General features: G+C 35.4%; 1 protein-coding gene across 1 annotated transcript in view; it reads left to right on the forward strand.

Annotated features, from left to right (window-relative positions):
• Positions 1-20,472, forward strand: part of MCC (MCC regulator of WNT signaling pathway) — a 305,041-nt gene that overhangs the window by 135,596 nt on the left and 148,973 nt on the right. The window contains exon 2 of the mRNA XM_007486587.2: positions 9,339-9,452. Coding sequence (XP_007486649.1) covers positions 9,339-9,452 — 114 coding nt within the window. The remainder of the gene's footprint in view (positions 1-9,338; positions 9,453-20,472) is intronic.

Consider the following 20,472-nt stretch of genomic DNA (forward strand, 5'->3'; position numbering starts at 1 on the left):
TTGGCTAATTCTTAAAAGAGCATGTATTTTAAGGAGGACTTTCATGACTACATTCTAGACCAGACTCAGTTTCTGTTTAAATGCATTGTTTTCTTTCATTAGAATATAACTGGAGACAGGGACTAACTTCCTGATTTTGTATTCCCAGTATTTAGCACAATAGTGCATGAAATTTAATAAATACTTTGTTGATTTGATTCTCTCGTGGACCCATTGTTACATAGTTTTCTCTTTCCCATGGCCTGTGAGAACTTGAATCAACTAAGTAGTGGTGGTTATTTGAGCTGCACAAGCCTGATCAACTTCTTCATTCCATTGTGATTCTTCTTAGAAGATATCTTTCTTGTGTCAAGAGACACAAGTTACATGGATTATTCAATTGCTGAATTTGGAGGCAATGGTTTCCCACTGTGAGATTTCTTAGGTAATGACTTGATTATCCAGGCAGTAGATTGACCAAACTGGATCACGTAGGAAGACTATTAGCAACTACCCTGGAATTGATGAAGAGAAATATCTCCTTAGCTGTATACCATTTAACCAACAGAACATGTGATATTAATAACATAGAGAAATGCATTGAAACATTTTGTGTATATTCTGATTCAGTGATTTAGCATTTTAGCCTCTTTTATCCAAGCTTTCTAATCATTCACTTTAGCAGTGCATTAGGGCTGCACATTTTTGCTGTGATAATGGATCCTAGAAGCAGTTTTTATAAAACCCTCATTGGAGAAAAAAAACAAAACAAAATAGAACTTCAGCTTTTGGGGAGAATGGCCAGTGCCATTGGTAGTATGGACATCTCTTATCTGTTTCCCAGGCTTCTGAGGTGTGCCAGTGAGTTTGACCATTTTTTTATGTACACTATAAGCCCAGGCATCTTTTCCTGGGAGCTTAGCAAAGTTAAGGGGACTCTATAGAAATAGGACTGGGAGCTTCCTGTTGCTTGGCAATAGATTCATATGAGCATCTGACTTCCCTTAGGCCTGTCTCTGAATGTACCACCACCATTTGATGGTAGCTTGGTCTCAGCCCATCTTGTGGAATTTGGCATCAGTAAATATCCATTGAAGAATTGTAATTTCTTGGGTTCTGATCAAGGACACATGTAATACCCAGTGGAATTGCATGTCAGCTATGGGAGGGGTTGGGGGAGGGAAGGGAGGAATAGAAAATGATTTTTATAACCAAGGAATAATGTTTGAAATTGACCAAATAAAAAAAGGTTAAAAAAAAAACAAGAATTGTAATTTCTGACCAGAGGGTGACTGGAATGTTTCCAGTCTCTCAGTTTTAATCGTTCAGCATGACTCTTGTCCAAACTTGGGTCCTGAACTCCAAAGGTATAAGTGCTCTGATTTCATTCAATCTGTATCAGTGTTGGTAGTGGATATCTGTGGTATCATCAGCCATGAGGACTCAGGGGAAAAACTTTCTGGACTGCCTTCTGTGTGGCTTCATGCTGCCCTCTCCAAATGTGCATCACAAAATAGAGGATTGTAGAGTTTACACATAGGTTGGGGGGGGGGGTGGAAGAGAAATATGTAACAGCAGCATTCAAATAGCCCAATTATTTATGCTGCATTTTTTCTTCTTGATTTTCTTTATTTATTGTGGCAAAGGTTTTATTTTCTTTTTTCCCCTCTTTTTCACAAGTAGCTAGATGACACAAGAGACAGAGACGAGAGAAATGAGTTTAAATCTAACCTCAGATACTTAGTATTTATGAGAGTAATTTAGTTTCTATTGGTCTCAGTTTCCTCAACTGATATAGGTCCTTTCCCCCTATCTCTGATTTCTTTGGAATACAAACCCAGTAGTGATATTGCTGGGTAAAATGTATAGTTTTATGGCCCCTGGAGTGTGGTTCCATATTGCTCTCCAGAATGGTTATATCAGTTCACAGTTTTACCAGCAATGTATTAGTGTCCCTACTTTCTCACAACCCCTCCAACATGTATCTTTTTCCTTTTTGGTCATATTAGCCAGTCTGATAGGTGTATGGTGATATCTCAGGTTTGTTTTAATTTGCATCTCTCTAATCAATAGTGATTTGGAGAATTTTTTCATATGATTATATATCATTTTAATTTCTTCACCTGTAACTCATAGATTTTCAATAAGAATCAGAATCTTTTTCTTTGAAGTTTGGCTCTCCTTATCCTTCTGCAGGCTATATTTTCTAAATCTCTTCTGTGGACTTTTCCAAAATGAAATGTATCAGAGAATTCTGACCTAGGGGAATCTTAGACGATGGGAAGAGAATTAGCATTTATATAGTACCTACTATGTGCCAGGTACTGTGCTAAGTGCTTTTACAAATGTCTCATTTGATCCTCAAAATAGCCCTGAGAGGTAGGTGTTGAAGGATGAAAAGGAAGAATATTTAACTGAAGTAAAGTTTTATAATGCAGAAGAGTTAAACTAAAATGGAAACCAAATGATTTATGCCTCTCTTCATAAGTGTGCACTCTTTAACTTTCCTATCTTCAGAATTCCTTCCTGCTACCTGAGTTGCTGCTCCTACCAAAATGTCACATTTTGTTTTCTAGTCAGCTCTGATTGTTCACATTAAGCATATGAGGAGTGAATGAAACTATATATGTGTGTGTGTGTGTGTGTGTGTGTGTGTGTGTGTGTGTGTGTGTGTGAAGGGAGAAAATGCAGGTTGGAGCCACATGAATGACTTCAAATGCCAAACAGGAATAAGCAACTACTCAAATTTATTGAAGCAGAGTATGCGATGGTCAGGTCTGTTTCTGCTTTAGGAATATCATTTTTAGAAGCCTATGGAGTCAGATTTGAGAAGGGTAAGACAAGGCAAAGAATTGAAATAGATGTGTGAGAGTTGAAAGTGAAAAGATCATAGGGATATAAAATGGAAAGTCCATTTTGTACAATCTCTTCTATTTCCTAAGGGAATATTAAAAAATTACTCTCATGAATGACCTTTCTGTTAGGATTATTGGAAGTTGTTTTTTTTTTTTAGACACAAGAGAGTAATTTCTGAATCATGTTAGTTTCTCTGAATTACTTAATTACTGAATTACTTAAAGGGTGACTCTCAATTAAGTATTTATTCCCTGGGGATCATATAAAGCAAGCCTTTTTTAAAGGGACTAGCCTGTCACTAGGTTGAGGAGATAATGGATCTCTTTGCTTTTCCCAACCTAGCTAAGTATTTTCATGGATTATTGTGTGGAAAGAGAACCATTAAAATGAGTTATGAAAATGAAAACAAGGAATGAGAAAAAATTTTAGAAGAGAGTTATTTATTTATGTATGTCACTTCAAATAAATTTCCAGAAAGACAATAGTACTTTCCTGACCTTTTCCTTTCTACTAATAGGTTGTAATTGCAAAAAGCAGAGTGTTCTGTGATATAGCAGAGAAAAAGATGAGCACATACACAACTGTATAAATATTTTCTCTTTGGTTATCTTAAAGTATGGTTGTGGAAAAATTGTATTTATATGGTTTTTTGTTCTTTTCTGTTCTGATCTCTGCCTGTCTTTTGAGTTTGACTAAAGTCATTTTATACTGTCAATTGGCCAGAAAAATAAATCCACCGCACTGATATAGACAATTTAGATAAATAAAGTCAAAAATTCAAAAATCTCACAAGTCAACATAGAAAGTTAGATTTTATTGGAAGAGGACTAAATCCTCTCCAACATATTACATAGTTAGTCCCCAGCAAGAGACAAAAAAAGGAGGCAGAAATCCGGTTTATACACTAGTACAATAACAAAATGAATATTTCCATACAAGGGTCAGAACTTATATGACAAACATAACATCATATAGACCTTCTTAGGAAACATTTATCCAACAACAAAGCTGATTGGTTAGTGAACTAACGAAATTACCAATTTTCAGGAAAGCCCATATTAATCTAAAGGTTAAATCATAAAACAATAACCTTATTTAGAGAAATAGTGATGGCCATTACTTAAGACTCATCTGATTGGGGGGGGGGGGTGTTCGCAAGGATGTTACTTATGGTTATTTCCAAAAAGATTAGATGTTTGTACCATATCTAGACATGAAACTCAGATGGTCAGCATCTTATGGTAAAGGGAAGTGCAAACTTTGTAACTAACAATGGAGGGGTTGAAACCCCCCCTTAACTTTAGTTAGAGATCCTTATAAAAATCATGAATTCTACTGATTGTAATTAAGATTATGATGGTATTATAGTTATCACTTTAGAATTCCAAAATTGATTATCTTAAACCTATCATTATCACTGAATTCCAATCAAGTATGAGGGGGTAGGGGGTCTATCTTCTGGGCACCCTGCTCTGGTCCTTTGTCAGTTGAAAAGAATACTCTCTATGATTGCTTAGTGGGATATCTCACCTTCTTGTTCCTGGTGTGTGTTTATGTGGGATCACAGAGAGATAGAATCCCAGGACTAGAAAGCATTGTAAATTTCAGTCAGATGAAGACCGTTCATATTTTTTGCCAACTTATCTATTCAATTATATAATGGCTCTTAGTCTTATATTTTGTACTGAGCCACTTTATATTGAGATATAAGACTTTTTATTTGGTGATATACAAATATTTTACCACTCTACAGTTTTTATCTAATTTTGTTTATACAAAATTTTATAGTTTAATCAATTTTCTGTCTTTTATGATCTCTATCCCTTGTTTGGTTAAGGGGGACAGCTGGGTGGCTCAGTGGATTGAGAGCCAGGCTTAGAGATGGGAGGTCCAAGGTTCAAATGTGACCTCAGACACTTCATAGCTGTGTGACCCTGGGCAAGTCACTTGACTCTCATTGCCTAGCCCTAACCACTCTTCTGCCTTGGAACCAATACACAGTATTGATTCTAAGACAGAAGTTAACCCCCAATGTCTAGCCCATATCTTTCTTCTGCCTTGTAACCAGTACACAGTATTGATTCTAAAATGGAAGGAGGTAAGGTTTAAAAAAAAGAAAGAAAGAAAATATCTATCTAGCTTTAGTTTAACAGGTATTTCCTTTTGTTTCCATCTGTGTGTTTTTTTTTTGGGTAAGGGTAAATTCAGTTATTATATCTACTTTGAGCTTGTAATATACCATGCAAAATACTGATTTAATTCTAATTTCCGTCCAGAAATTTTCTACTATCTCTAGCAGTTGTTTTAAAGGACTTTACCCACAGGTCTCAAATTTGTCAAGCACTCTGCTGCTTTTAACAAATTTCAATTCTTGCTTATCTAATGTTTTACTGATCTAACTTTTCAATTTTTAAAAGTATTTTAGTACCTTTTTATTTTTGAAAAAAAAATTGATACCTTTTAAAATATCTTAATTTCTCAATTTATTCCTTTCCATGTTCAATATAGTATTTCTTTCCTTGTAGGAAGTATTTAAAAAAGAATTTTGGGGAACAAGTTAGCAAAATTATTCAACACATCAACCGCCCCTCACTTCTGTAATAAAGGGGGCAGCTGGGTAGCTCAGTGGATTGAGAGCCAGGTCTAGAGATGGGAGGTCCTAGGTTCAAATCTGGCCTCAAGCACTTCCCAGCTATGTGACCCTGGGCAAGTCACTTGACCCCCATTGCCTAGCCTTTACTACTCTTCTACCTTGGAGCCAATACGAAGCCAAGACTCCAAGATGGAAGGTGAGGGTTTAAAAAAAAAAAGGGAAGAAGATACAAAAAATTTTTTCCCAATTAAATGAAATAACAATTTAAAAATTATTTTTTCAAAGTTATATGAAGCAAATTGTCTTCCTCCATTCCCTTCTCCCTTCCTTCACTAGTTTTTTTTTTTTAATCTTTAGGATTCCTTAAGTGTCAGCAGAATGTAATAGAATACAAAGAAGGTTAGACCAAAGGGGGAATAGATGGTCAACATGAGAATCTCTTTTCTATTGCTGTGTCCACCTTCATTAGCTATACCAGTCACCTGGGAGCTAACTTAATGAGGCACTAAAGCCATGAAATATTCCTATTTCTTGAGAAAGGACAAAAAATGTTCATGTTTTTTAGCTATACTTTTTCTCTTCCCTCACCCTCTGAGTGTGTTTCCACTTCATTTTTATTTATTTGTCTTAAGTAGACTTTGGTTTGAATCTTTGTTTTGTTGAGTGATAAAATGGCTGAGATCTTGGTTCATGGTGGGTTTTTAAGTTCCAAATGAAGTATTTAAGGAATAGGAGTTAGATGGTCACATCCCAGAATTCATCTTGCCAAAATTAATGTTCATCATATTCCAGTCTTCAAATATTCACATGATCAGATTTTTTTTAATTCCTACCCTCTTTAGCCATAAAAATATAAATGCAAATAAATTGAGGGTCTCTGCAGTTTTAACTTACTAACAACAAATCCTAAAACTATGGTTCTTCATACTCATATTTTTCCAATTTTTCTGCCTCTTTGGTTTACATTAAATTATTCATATACACAGGCGACATTTACAAAGTGATTTGAGCCTTCATGCCACATTTTATTTTCTGAAAGCTTCGTCCTTCTTATTGGAATGCCATTTTCCATATATATAAATATATAAACAATTTTATTATACCTAAGGCATCAAAATATTAATGTATAACAGTAGCAATGCCTTTCATCCTTTAATAGTTGACTTAAATCTTTTCCTTTACAAATAAAATACTTTTTGTGCTCTTTTCAACACTAACCTATACCATGGTAAAAAGAACCTGTCAGAAGAGTACAATAGATATTGTCCCCATATTATATATATCTGCAAAGCAAAATTTAGAGGAATTATGACTTTTCTACTTTTTCAAAGCTAGTAAATGTTAGAGATTAAATATAAATTCAGGTCTTATCAGCTTTAATTACAGCTTTCTTTTATACTATACCATGTTGCCTCTAAGCATATTAGAAGACTTATTATTCTTGTTTCTCCAATATACTAAGAGTCCTACTTGAAGTGGACATTTGGATTGTCTACCTGTTCTTTTCATTCTTCTTGTATGCCTGCTCTACATCTTTTTCCAACTCTCATGTCTACAATGATATCACTGATGAACAAATAACTTACTCCAAGTATACATTTTTCTTCTTCAGTTAGCTGCCATTTTGGTTCTTCTAACATCATAGTATTTCATGACTCACAGTTATGTATAATCACCTAAAGAATTTTAGTGTTAGAAAAGCAAATTTAAAAAATAAAATAAAAATATTAGGTTGCTTAGGATATTTGAGAATACAGCACAATTTCCAAGTTGTAATTCAGCTCAATCATTCTGTACCAAGTTCGTTAACAGTGTTTAAGATTATGCGTATTTATATGTTTAAGATGTACTCTCATATACATTTAAATATGTATAGTATATAAAACTAAATAGTTGGGAATAATTACATGTGTGAATGCTTTATCAATCCATCCATATACAAACTTAACTGTTTTTCTTCCCATGTGCATAACATAATTATTCTTTTCAGATATAAATTTATATAATATATATAAATATACCTTTGATAGATATAAATATATACATAAATATGTAAACTTCTAAAACTTTTGAGAGTCATCTAATCCAACAACCCATGTGAGATCACATGGAGCATTAAGGCAAAGTGGATAGACTGGCTCAGTGGCCAGGAGTCAGGAAGACTCATCTTCATGAATTCAAATCTGGTCTTAGATTCTTTCTAGCTATGTGACCCTGGGCAAGTCACTCAACCTTGATTGCCTCAGTTTCCTCATCTATAAAATAAGCTGGAGAAGGAAATGGCAAATCATTCTAGTCAATATCTTTGCCAATACAACCTGAAATAAGATATGAGAACAGAGTACTATTGAGGGAGACAGCTTAGACAAGAGAATTATTGCCCACTTTTACCTCCAGAGATGTTTGTTTCAAGTTCTGATTTATATCTACACCATCCATGCCCTGCCAGATTTAATGAAAATAAGTTTGAGGTTCCAACCTAACCTCCATCCATTCTCTTCTTTCAAAGTTTTTGATGCTGAGTGGACTCTGTGAAAAAAATGAGACAGACAGAAAGATCTGGCAGAGCAAGACTCTTGTGGTCTCTATGTGAACATTCTCTTAGTTTTGTGAGGGAATATCCACACAAATGAATCCCAAATAGTGAAAAAGAAAGAATAAGGCAAAATTTTAAATGGAACTTTATGTTTCTGTTGCCTGTTCTTCTGTTGCCTGAGGGAAATCCACTTAAAGGACTGAGATACATTTAAAAAAAGTAAAGCAATCATAGGCTGCAACAAGAGTCATAAGGTCCAGGACTAGTTTAGCAGTAGTTTCAGAGCATTTTTCTTTATTGTGAACAGAAAATCTCTTCAGTTGAATTGTGTTTCTTTTTGTTGTTGTTATATCTGTCCCTGAAAATATTTAATTTGCTTAATCAGAATTTTTCTGAAAGTTTCCATAGGTACAGAAATTTAATTGGCAGATATTTTCTTTATTCTTTACCTTTGTTCACCTATCTGCATATATGATGCAGTATTAATAGGGTGATTTAAAAATTTTTTGTATCTGATTTGGATAATGCAAAGAAAAGGAAAGAGAGGGAATAAAAGATTCTTCTCATGAACTCATAAGGTGCTTGTAATGTCCTAAAGGTTATTCATTTCAGTCTGCTGAAAAATTTCTAAACAAGGCAATTCTAAAATATCTTCTGTGTTTGTTTCAAACTTGGTTTTCAAAAAGTTAAAAAATGAATTATGATTCTGGATACTCCCAAGTTCAGAGGTGCTGAAAAGTATCCATTGCCATGCTCCTGACGAAATGCTCTATATAGTCTCATTTGTTTTGGAAGAACAAATTTCCTGTCCAGTAAGTCTGAAAACATAGTAGTGTTTTTCAGTTAAGTCTTATGATGACTAGGATATCAGACATTTCCCCAAGTTTTAGATGGAAGCCTGAGTCCTGAAAAGGGAAAGTTGGGCAGGGGAAGCCGTTAGATGAATTTTCAGACCTCAAAGAAAGTGGGAAAAAACTGCAAAATAAATAAAGAAAATGATTTGTCCTTTGTAGAGAATTCATCTGTAGAACCAATTTTATTCCCTTCTAAGTTAGTCCCTTGCAAATATCTGACTTTTCTGGCAACTTGATCACTATAAGTTATGTATTACACATTTATTTAGTTTTTTAAAGATAAAGACTATTTTTTAATTGCCTTTCTTAACCTGGGAGAGTCAAAAAATGAAAGTATGCACGCTTCTCATTTCTCTGTACACTCTTTTTTTCTTCCTTCAATTTATATGGGTGAATTCTCCTACATGTTGGACTTCATTTTGTTCTGAAAATACTAATATTTTTTGACTGTTACAAAAAATAAAATAGAAATATTTTTAACCATACTTAATCTTTCTGGTTTTTTGTTTCATTCCTATAGCTCCATTTAGCAGCTTTGGCATCTCTGAAAGGAGACATAGTGGAGCTTAACAAGCGTCTACAGCAAACAGAACGAGAAAGGGATCTTTTGGAAAAGAAATTGGCAAAAGCACAGGTGGGTGATAGAGCATGTTTCTAAAATGTGTTTATATTTTAGAATCAGAATTTTAAAACTATGATGAATCTTAATTGGCCTTCATAGAGCCCTTGAAGGTTGGTCAGTTCAATTATATGACTGTTTATTGAGGACCTGACCTACTAAGTACAAAGCACTAATATATAGACAAAAACAAAGCAGCCATGGCTTTAAAGGAACTTATATTTTGCTGGAGGATATGACACATAAACAAGTGAAGACAAAATAACATAATGTCACAATACAATGTAAAGAGAGAAGGAGCACCAATGGTCAAGAGGATGAGTAGAGATTTCCTGTAATAGTTTGGCCCTTGACCTGTGCTTTGAAAGCCAAGATAAAGTGGGAATATTTTCCATAGTGGGTGAATCACCTTTGCAAAGACACAGAAGAGGGAGATGGAGTGTTTTACATGTGGAACCATGAGTTTGGTAATTTAATCACAATAGATCTGAGAGGAGGAATATGAATTATGGCTGAAAAGATAGCAGCCACATTTGAAAATTATGATTTTGTTTTATTTAAAAAGTACTTAATGTTCATTTGATCCTCACAATATCCTGAGTAGATACTACAATAATCATTTTCCTTATTTTACAAATGAGGAAACTGAGGTTCAGAAAGGTTAAATAAATTGCCTATTGCCAAATTATGGCTTAATTAATATCAAAAGTTGAATTTGAAATCCAGGTTTCTTCTGACTCTGAGCCAAGCACTCTTTAATGGGAGCCTAAGTAAAGTTTTACTTATATCAAAAATGATCCACAGAGAGATGAAGGATTTCCCTAGGGGGTCATATTATGTTTATGACATCTAGGACCCAGCTCTTTTGGCTTCCTATCCAGTATTCTGTTTGGGGGGGGGGGGTGAATTATGATAAACATAATAACCACCAATGAAAACAAATAATTAAATATTTCAGTATTTTTGAGTATCCATAATATCATCTATGTGAAAATCACAACTCATTCACACTTTTTCACTCTAAGAAATTGTTCTCCATGTTCTTTCATAGATCCTGATCACAGGGCTACTCGGTGTGTTTCAGGTTTTCTCTTGAAGTTCTTTTCATTTCATAGGTGTATACCCAGGCTATCTTTCTGTTATCCTTAGCCCTGACAATATGATATGCTCGTTTTTCCAGTTGTACATTTCTGGGATAAACTTATCTCCATTTGCTGTCACACATTGCTTATACCACTTCTTAAATATAGGTCATAATAGTCTACAATATTTTTGCAACCACCATGAAACTCATCTTTGTTCTTTAGAAAAAAGGCAACTTTTGTTTTATTATAGATTGTACTGTTTCAAAATTTACAACCATTCTGTATGATTGGGAGACCATTTGTGGTAAGATTTTTTATCTAGGGTTTATGAACTCCCAGGTTGTATCCTGTTAATTTTTGTTTAATGTTGAAATGAAATAAGATACTCTTAGGTCATTTAACGGATAACAGGAAGAAGTTCACTTAGCTATGGCAGAGAAAGGTTGTTTAGCAAGAGTACTGCAACACTTCCCACATTCCCAACACCTCTATATGGAAGTGCAACTCATCAGCAGCGTGGTCTCCTATGTTGATGGTCCCCACTTTATATAAGTGGGTCTTTTTATGTCCTTTGACCAGAAAGTCTTATCAGTATGACCAAAGTCTACCTGGGAATGGTATCTAGTGAAGAACAACTTGAACTTAGTACCCTGAACCAGCCTTTCAGAAAAATAACTACCCTTGTGGCTGGGGGTGGAACTCCATTTTGCTCTACCATATTGAAATGACTTTTCAGCAATATAGCAGAATCTTTTTTTCCTTACCTTTAAATCAACTGATTGAAAAGATATGATCAATTTACATTTACATTTACAATTTAGAAAATTGTAAGAGCTTTTCTGTGTCCTGCTTATTTTTAATTAAGCATGCCTTTAAGGATGTCTTATTAAGATTTTATAAATAGCCATATGATCTAATAGTTATTAATATCTCATTGCAAGAAGAGTTTCCCTCTACCTCATCACAGGCCTCTTGAATGGCCCTGGAGAGCCCATCACCACCTGCCGGGAACAGAAATATGTTACCACTAGGCTCAACATGTTATTGAGTTAATTAAATGTCATGCTTTTGATGGTATTAATTAGAGCCACTGCCGACTCTTCAGAAAACAAAACTAAACAAAAATGAAAACATCACTCCAACTCCTTAGAGGATCCATATAGCTCAAGGGATGTCTCCTGAGATCCCTCTTCTTTCAGGACAAAGTTATCCAAATAGGCTTTTGGAAAGTCTGAGAATACACATGATATTGGTCATCCCTGGAGGCTTGGGATATTTATATGCTCCGATGTTTATAGTATTGTCCAGTAAAATGAGTCCTGGATTTGCTGTCTGAGGGACTAGAATCATATTCCAACTCTTTCCCCCAAGTAAATCACTTCACAGTTTTTCACCAATTGTCTCCCCCATCAGATTGTAAACTCCTTGAGAGAAAAAAAAAAAAAAATTAATATCTCATTGATCATCCTTTTGTGTAATAATATTGTCTTATGTTTTGTTCCCATTTTTTTGGCTTCTTCCTCTCCCTGAAATATATCATAAATCATTATCATCTCCAGAATGGATTTTCTCAGTGTTTGTTTGTTCTTTTCTTTCCAACTTTGTATTCTGATTTCTCATCTAAGACTACTGTTTTAGAATGTATAAAGGATGCCCTAATATTTGATAGCTATGTGTATGAGGAAACTTCTCTCCTTGTCCCCCTTATGGCGTGTGTCTGCGTGAGTCTACATGAGTCTGTGTAAGTTCACATCACCTAGAATGAGTCACAGAACTGTGGCCTATGCTCTTGATTCGGTGATGATTGATTTTGACCCAAAGGGGGAGGGAGGTTAAAAGGTTTGAGACTAGGAAGTGGCTTGTTCTATTCCTGGTGAGCATGCTAGGGGAATGTCACCTGTGGTGGCCAGGCTGAGACCACCCATGTGGTAATTTAGGTTAGGCCATTTTACTTTTATCCTTTTATCTAAATCTGATCTTTACATATTCAAGTAAATTTAATAAATTGTATTAAAATTCTAAGACCAGGGTCCTAATTTTAATTCTTACATATGGCAGATATAAGTAAAAATTAGGGTCTAAGTGGGATAAAATTAATCTGATGAAGAATATTAGCAGAACTTAAACTTATTCTCAACAGGGGCTCAAATTCTCAGGATGAATTATCTCAAGGACAAATCATATGAAGTTGCAGAAGTCCTTAATTGTTTTAGCTCAGCACAGATCTTTGCTTATAAATAACTTCATTGATTTAACTAATGAGGCTTAAGTATTTATATAGATTATTTGTTTTATTATGACTGATAATAAGAAGGCAGAGAGGTCTTAGAAAATAGTTCATTATTGATCATTTGAATTCTAAATGAAGTATGATTTAGAAGATCACATGCAAGATTTCTTCTTTCCAAAATAAATGTTTATATTTCCAGAGAAAATTCGGGTTATTGACCTTTACAACTCTCTCTCATGCATTTGAAATGATATAAACATTTCTGGCTTTACTGCACTATGAGATCAATAAAAAATTAAATGTAAATCAAAACAGAGACACTGATGATGTTTTCATTTTTAATGATATAAGAATATATAGAATGTCACTGGAAAACATTTCTTATATTCAACATTTGTCAATTTTTCCTTAAAAATAGAAGCAAAATAAGCCCTTGCTTTAAAGCTTGAGGTTGAATCACTAAAGAGGGATAAACTCCCTTGCCTCAGTATGAGACATAGTCACATGAGTCTTGTACCAAATGTCTACCAAGAAAGATTACAAGAAGGATTTGGATTATTATCATAGAATAACCAAAAGAAGTTTGTAAACTTCTCCATGTAGAAGACCTTTGCTATTCTTTTTTTTTTAAGAGTATTTTTCCATGGTTACATGATTCATGATCTTTCCCTCCCCTCTTCCCTCCCCCCTCCTGGAGGTGACAAGCAATTCCACTGGGTTATTCATGTATCATTGTTCAAAACTTATATCTATGTTATTCATATTTGCAATCTTTTAATGCCAAAACCCCAGTCATATCCCCATCAATTTGTTTTTCTTCTGCATTTCTACTCCCACCGTTCTTTCACTGGATGTTGTTAGCATTCTTTCTCATAAGTTCCTCAGTGTTGTCCTGGATCATTGCTATCTTAAAAAAAGATAAAAGAAGGAGGGAAGGCAGAAGAGGAAAAGGAATGTGGGGAAAGAGGGTCCCTGTCTCTATCTAATCCCTTTCCCATCCCTCCTCGAGTTTGGGGGGAACTCGGGCATTTGGCAGCCTGAGCCCCCTGAGAGAAAGTCAGGTTGACCCACCCCTGGGCAAGAGGAGCTAAGATAAAATCTGCTCAGGTTTCTCTTCAGAAGTCCCTTCAGTTGGGAAGTGTTGGGGGAAAAAGATTTCCAGTCACCAGCAGGAAAAATGGATAACCGTCGAGAAAGTCTTTTTTCCCACTTTCTCTCTTCAGCACCCCAAGACTGAGAGACGCTCACTGTTCTCCAAGCCAGAGTCCACTCCTCCTTCCAGATTTCCACTCCTGGCACCCCTCCCCCATCAAGGTGATCAATTTCACATACTCTTCAGTCTGGTACTTTTTCTCTAGTGCCAGCCTCTGTCATAAATCCTCCATTTCCTGTTGTTCGCGTGATGCCACCCTGGCCCACACCAGTGACTTACCTTCTATGTCTATTCTAATCTATCTGTGCTACATATTGTTCCCATCTATCCTCTGTAATAAAGAGATAATATGTGGAGATATTTCTAGTTGTAATAAATGGAATACTCTGGCTTGACTAGAGAGATACTAGGGGAAACCTCAGGGTGCCTAGTTGTAATGGAGATAGAGATATTTCTGAGAGATAGAGAGATGCTACTATTAGAGATATTCTGGGGTTGCCTATTGATCACTCCTGATAGCTAATAGATCAAGATGTTTCCTACCATCCACCCTTCACCTCCCAGTTTTCCACCCACTCCCTCCTGCCGCCCTTCCCCTCCCCTCTTGTTAGTCAGCCACCCTTCTAAGTAATTCAAAGATGAACTGTGAGGTTTAGAGGGAAAAAAACAAAACTCCTTTCTCAAGTAAAGGGGTTTATTGGGAAAAACAGGACAAGGATGGAAATTGAGGTGAGAGGGATGAGGTTTTCCATAATCTATAAGGAGGGTTAGGCGGATTTGGGGAAATGTCAGTCCTGTCACAACTGTGACACAAAAATCTGTCAGGGAGATGGGAGGATAACTGTTTAATTATCTTCTTCCTTCAAACTCAAATCTCAAATATACAATCAGTTCATCTCACTCTAAGCCACCAAAAAAGTTAATTTCTTCTCAGGCTAGCTCCGGAAGGTGTCCCCCCCCCCCCCCCCAGGGTTCTTCAGCCTAGGACAGAAGCTAACAGGGGTCCAATTCAGAGCTTCTTCCCCTTTCAGCCTGGCTTGCCTCCAACTGTCTTTCCTGGTAACATTCCATTTGGAATGTTCTTTCTTGATTGACAGCTGAGGTTCTTTACTCTCTGTCTTGCATGCATGAAATTCTCTCTTCCTTCATGCCTCTTCCACACCTCCCCCTCAATAATACGTCTTATCCTAATCTATTTGCTAATCTAAGTTCCTGTTTTATGCTAAGACTAAGTTGTGGGAAGAGGGTTAGGATTATGTGCCAACAAAATTTTTACAATATAACAATTTCTTAATACAAAAGTCATTTCTATTGGAATCAATATAAAATTTAAATCTTAAGTAAAACTAAACTATCCTATGCCTTATATAATGCTAATTCCAATGTAACAATTCATAACATTTATACATACATATATATATATATATTAACTTGTATCTAAATGAAATCTGATTTATTCTGTCCCTATGTTACCTCTCTAGTTACAATATTCCCTTTTCCACCCTACTCTGTCCCTGTCTATTAACAGTTAGTATTTTAACTCTCCCTTCTATCTATATTACTGGATTAGATCATTATTAAGATATATATATATATACGTCCGCTATTTTTACACATTTATATATTTCACATGTTATTTAGGTACATATATACATATATATCTTCAGGTAGTACAGATTTATTTACAGATATACAGTTCATGGGCTATCCTTATTTATGGCACAGCCCCTAATGTCAATGTGAAATTTGTTTGTGTTCTAGTTATATTGTGGTGGATGCATATGTAAACTTTAAATTACTCCACCCTACTTAGACCCTACTTTAGGGGAAGATAAAGTTGTAATCTCCTGATTGAACAATGAAAGTTCTTAGTTCTCACCTTATAGTAAAGATAGAACTGTTAAGCTAAGTCTATTTTTAGATCTAATACAAAAAGATGTTAAGTACCTATAAAGGTTAAATTAATCACAAAAAGGTGCAGCAACTAACAAAAGTGAACTTAACAAAGAAGTGTGAAGTAGCTCAAAAGATATAATCTAACCAGAGAAGGTGAGACAGTCCTAGAGAAAATCTAACCAAAGAAGGTGAGAACTAAAGAATCGGCAGTCCTGGAGAAAAGTGTCTGCTGTGATTGGTGAAAACGTGAAAATTTAGAGAAGTGAAAGGTCTATAAAAGAGGATGAAAAGTTCAGTTTGGGATATTCGGACATTCAGATATTCGGGCACTGACTCGGAGGAGCAACTGGAAGACAGACACCCAAACTTCTTTTTAAGACTGTCACCATGGTGAGTGATAAGATTGATTCTTTTTCCTTTGACTCTCAAAGGAGGCCACTTTACTCGTGCATGGCTCAGCCTGAGCTGGAACAGTTTAAATTAACTCTTTCCTCTCTCTCTCTCTTCTCCTTAATTCCTTCTCTCTATATTAATTAAAATCACCATAATTTACAGCTGACTTGGGTATTTATTATTGGGATTTTCAATGGCAACCAATTAATTTAGATTATAAGTCACAATGCTACAATTGTCATTACACATTTTATTCCAATGTATATGTGGATGTACTTCCCTTTCTGTGAAGTTAATATGATTGGCAATTAATCTTATGTGACCCATTTTCCTGAAGTTCATTCCCCATAATGTCTTTGATTCAAAGTTCTTTCCAGTTGTCCGTGTATCTTCCATCTTTTGGTGTTGCTTAAAGTTTGTCACAGGTCCAGGGTGCCTTCTCCTTTACAGAATACATAATTGCCTGTCTTTTCACCTTGAAAGATGATCTCAGGTATCCAGAACTACAGTATCATGCATGTGTGTAAGATTAATGTGTGCGTGCATGTAAGAGTGAATATTTTTTCCAGTTTTATTTTATTTTTATTTGAATTACTTTATTTAGTCAATTTGGAACATTATTCCTTGGTTACAATAATCACATTATTTCTCTCCCTCCTCTCCATCCATGCTTCCCGCAGCCAACGCGTAATTTCATTGGGTATTACTTATGTCCTAGATCAGAACCTATTTCCATGTTGTTGGTGTTTGCATTAGGATTTTCATTTAGAGTCTACATCGCCAGCCAAATCCCCTCAACCCATGTATTCAAGTAGTCGTTTTTTTCTGTGTTTCTACTCCCACAGTTTTTCAAGACTAAATATTTTGATACATGGGAGTGAAACTTTATATAGGATGTTTTTGTGCCATCCACATAAGTTCAAGTGAGATTTTTTTTTATGTGATGAATGTAAATAACTTTCTTATTTCTTATTTTCTTTCTTCTTTCTAAATTATTTCTTAATGTGTGATTGTAAGGGAGATTATTCTATTCCTATGTGATTGAGTGTAGAGGTTAATGATATTTTAGTCTAGGCTTGAGATTTAAATTCATATAGGTTTAATAATTCTTTTTTTAAATTTATTTTAATTTTTAATTTTATCAATTTTTTCCCCCTTTAAACATTATTTTATTTGGTCATTTTCAAACATTATTCATTGGAAACAAAGATCATTTTCTTTTCCTCCCCCCACTCCCACATAGCTAGCTGACACACGACTCCACTGGGTATCTACATGTGTCCTTGGTTCAAACCCATTTCCATGTTGTTGGTATTTACATTAGGGTGTTGATTTAGAGTCTCCTCAATCTTATCCCCTCAACCCCTATAGTCAAGCAGTTGCTTTTCATCAGTGTTTTTACTCCCACAGTTTGTCCTCTGCTTGTGGATAGTGTTTTATCTCCTAATTCCCTGCAGATTGTTCAGGGACATTGCATTGACACTAATGGAGAAGTCCATTACGTTCGATTGAACCACATTGTATCAGTCTCCGTGTACAATGTTTCCCTGGTTCTGCTCCTTTCTCTCTGCATCACTTCCTGGAGGCTGTTCCAGTCTCCATGGAATTTGTCCACTTTATTATTCATTTTAGAACAATAGTATTCCATCACCAACATATACCACAATTTCTTCAACCATTCCCCAATTGAAGGGAATCCCCTCATTTTCCAATTTTTGGCCACCACAAAGAGCACGGCTATGAATATTCTTGTACAAGTCTTTTTCCTTATTATGTCCTTGAGGTACAAACCCAGCAGTGCTATGGCTGGATCAAAGGGCAGACAGTCTTTTATTGCCCTTTGGGCATAGTTCCAAATTGTCCTCCAGAATTGTTGGCTCATTTCACAACTCCACCAGCAATGCATTAATGTTTCATTCACACTTTGCTTGTTACCTGTACAGAATCTGTGTATTGTAATTTCTTTCTTCATTTTCTGTTGTTTGTTCGTGTTTACCCCTTCTTTGTTTTCCGTATTTGTCTGTGCTCTTCCTCCTCTCGTTTTTTTTTTTGTTTTGTTTTGGGGCTCCCTCTTGGAGCTTTGTCAGATCTCATGGTACAGTCTCTGGGGGAGGAATGGAGGGATCAGCAAAGGAAAAATCAGAAATCCCAGCGAATTGGATACAGGCTTTGGAAGAACTCAAAACGCAATTCAAAACACAATTAAGAGAGGCTGAAGACAATTGGGAAAAGAACTTAAAAACTAAGATAAGTCATCTGGAAACAGAAAATAGTGTCTTGAAAGCCAAAATCAACCAGCTGGAAAATGAGGCAAAGGAGATGAAAGATGAGGCAAAGCAGATGAAAGATGAGGTGAAGAAGATGAAAGATGACCTCCAAAGAAAATCAGACCAAAAGGAAAAGGACGACCAAAAAACTAAGGATGAAATCCAGTCTGTAAGAACCAGAATACAACAACAAGAATCGAGCGACCTCACAAGGCAGCAGGACACTATAAAACAAAACCAAAAAATGAAAAAATTGAGGAAAATATGAAGCATCTCATTCACAAAACAGAGGATTTAGAAAATCGTTCAAGGAGAGACAATTTAAGAATTATTGGCCTACCAGAAGACCATGACAAAAGAAAAAGCCTGAACATTATATTACAGGAAATTATTAAAGAAAACTGCCCTGAAATCCTTGAACAAGAGGGAAAAGTAGAGATTGATAGAATCCACAGATCACCTCCTGTACTTATCCCCAACTGGCAACACCCAGGAATGTTATAGCCAAATTCAAGAATTATCAGACCAAAGAAAAGATATTACAAGCTGCCAAGAAGAAGTCATTCAGATACCAAGGAACCACAGTGAGGATAACTCAGGATCTGGCTGCATCCACACTGAAAAAAAGAAAGGCATGGAATACGATATTCCGGAAAGCAAGGGAACTAGGTCTACAACCAAGAATCAACTACCCAGAAAAACTGACTATATTCTTACAGGGGAAAGTATGGTCATTCAAGAAAATAGAAGAATTTGTAAAGAAAAGACCAGACCTGAACAGAAAATTTGATGTCCAAATACAGAACTCAAGAGAATCATCAAAAGGAATAATAAAGTGGAGGAATTCCATGGAGACTGGAACAACCTCCAGGAAGTTATGCAGAGTGAAAGGAGCAGAACCAGGAAAACATTGTACACAGAGACTGATACATTGTAGTACAATCGAAGGTAATGGACTTCTCCATTAGTGGCAATGTAATGTCCCTGAACAATCTGCACGGATCTAAAAAACACTATCCACAAGCAGAAGATAAACTGTGGGAGTAAAAACATCGATGAAAAGCAACTGCTTTGACTACAAGGGTGGAGGAGATATGACTGAGGAGAGACTCTGAATCAACACCCTAATGTAAATACCAACAACATGGAAATGGGTTTGAATCAAGAACACATGTGATACCCAATGGAATCGAGTGTGGGCTATGGGAGAGGTGGTGGGAGGGTGGGGAGGGAAGAAAAGAAAATTATCTTTGTTTCCCATGAATAATGTTTGGAAATGACCAAATAAAAATTTAAAAATAATTTTAAAAAATTAGCACATGGTATAAATAATGAAAATGTACAGATTATTCAACAAGAAGAAATTGAAGAAGAATAAATAGTAGAAAGTGAGAATCATTAGTCAAATTGAGTCTGCAGTCAGAAAGATCAGTAAGGAGAGGACCATTCCAGTGGAAGAGGACATTTGAAAGAGGACAATGCAGATCAAAGAGGAGAATACAGGAAATTAATCTACATTGTTAAAAGATTGAAAACTTATAAATTTAAAGATTTTGAGAAATTTGCAAAGAAAAGGTTCAGAGGATTAATGGACTAATGAATTTAAAATTTGGGCAATGTATTATAACACAAAACAACATAACACATATTCACAAACATTCATAAATATATTTACTACCATGGAGAAGAATTATTCAATCAAGATGAGATGAAAACAGAAGGAAAAATTGGAAATAGTGGTAAGTATATTACATGCAAGATTAACATAATACTAACAGTATCACTAACCTAACACTACCAAAACAACATAACATAGCAAAAATAACATAACAAAACATAAACACAAATACCTAAACATGGTTAGTTTACATTGATTCACTATGTAGCAGGATACAGGTGCTAAATTCAAGAGTTCCTTTTTCCAATTCCAATACAGAGATTTCTTCCCTATTTGGAGGTGAACAAACTGAAAGAGTTAACAGTGGAGTCTCAGAAGTCTTAAAAATTCACC

The sequence above is a fragment of the Monodelphis domestica genome, chromosome 3 (assembly GCF_027887165.1).
Source record: "Monodelphis domestica isolate mMonDom1 chromosome 3, mMonDom1.pri, whole genome shotgun sequence".
Taxonomy (NCBI): Eukaryota; Metazoa; Chordata; class Mammalia; order Didelphimorphia; family Didelphidae; genus Monodelphis; species Monodelphis domestica.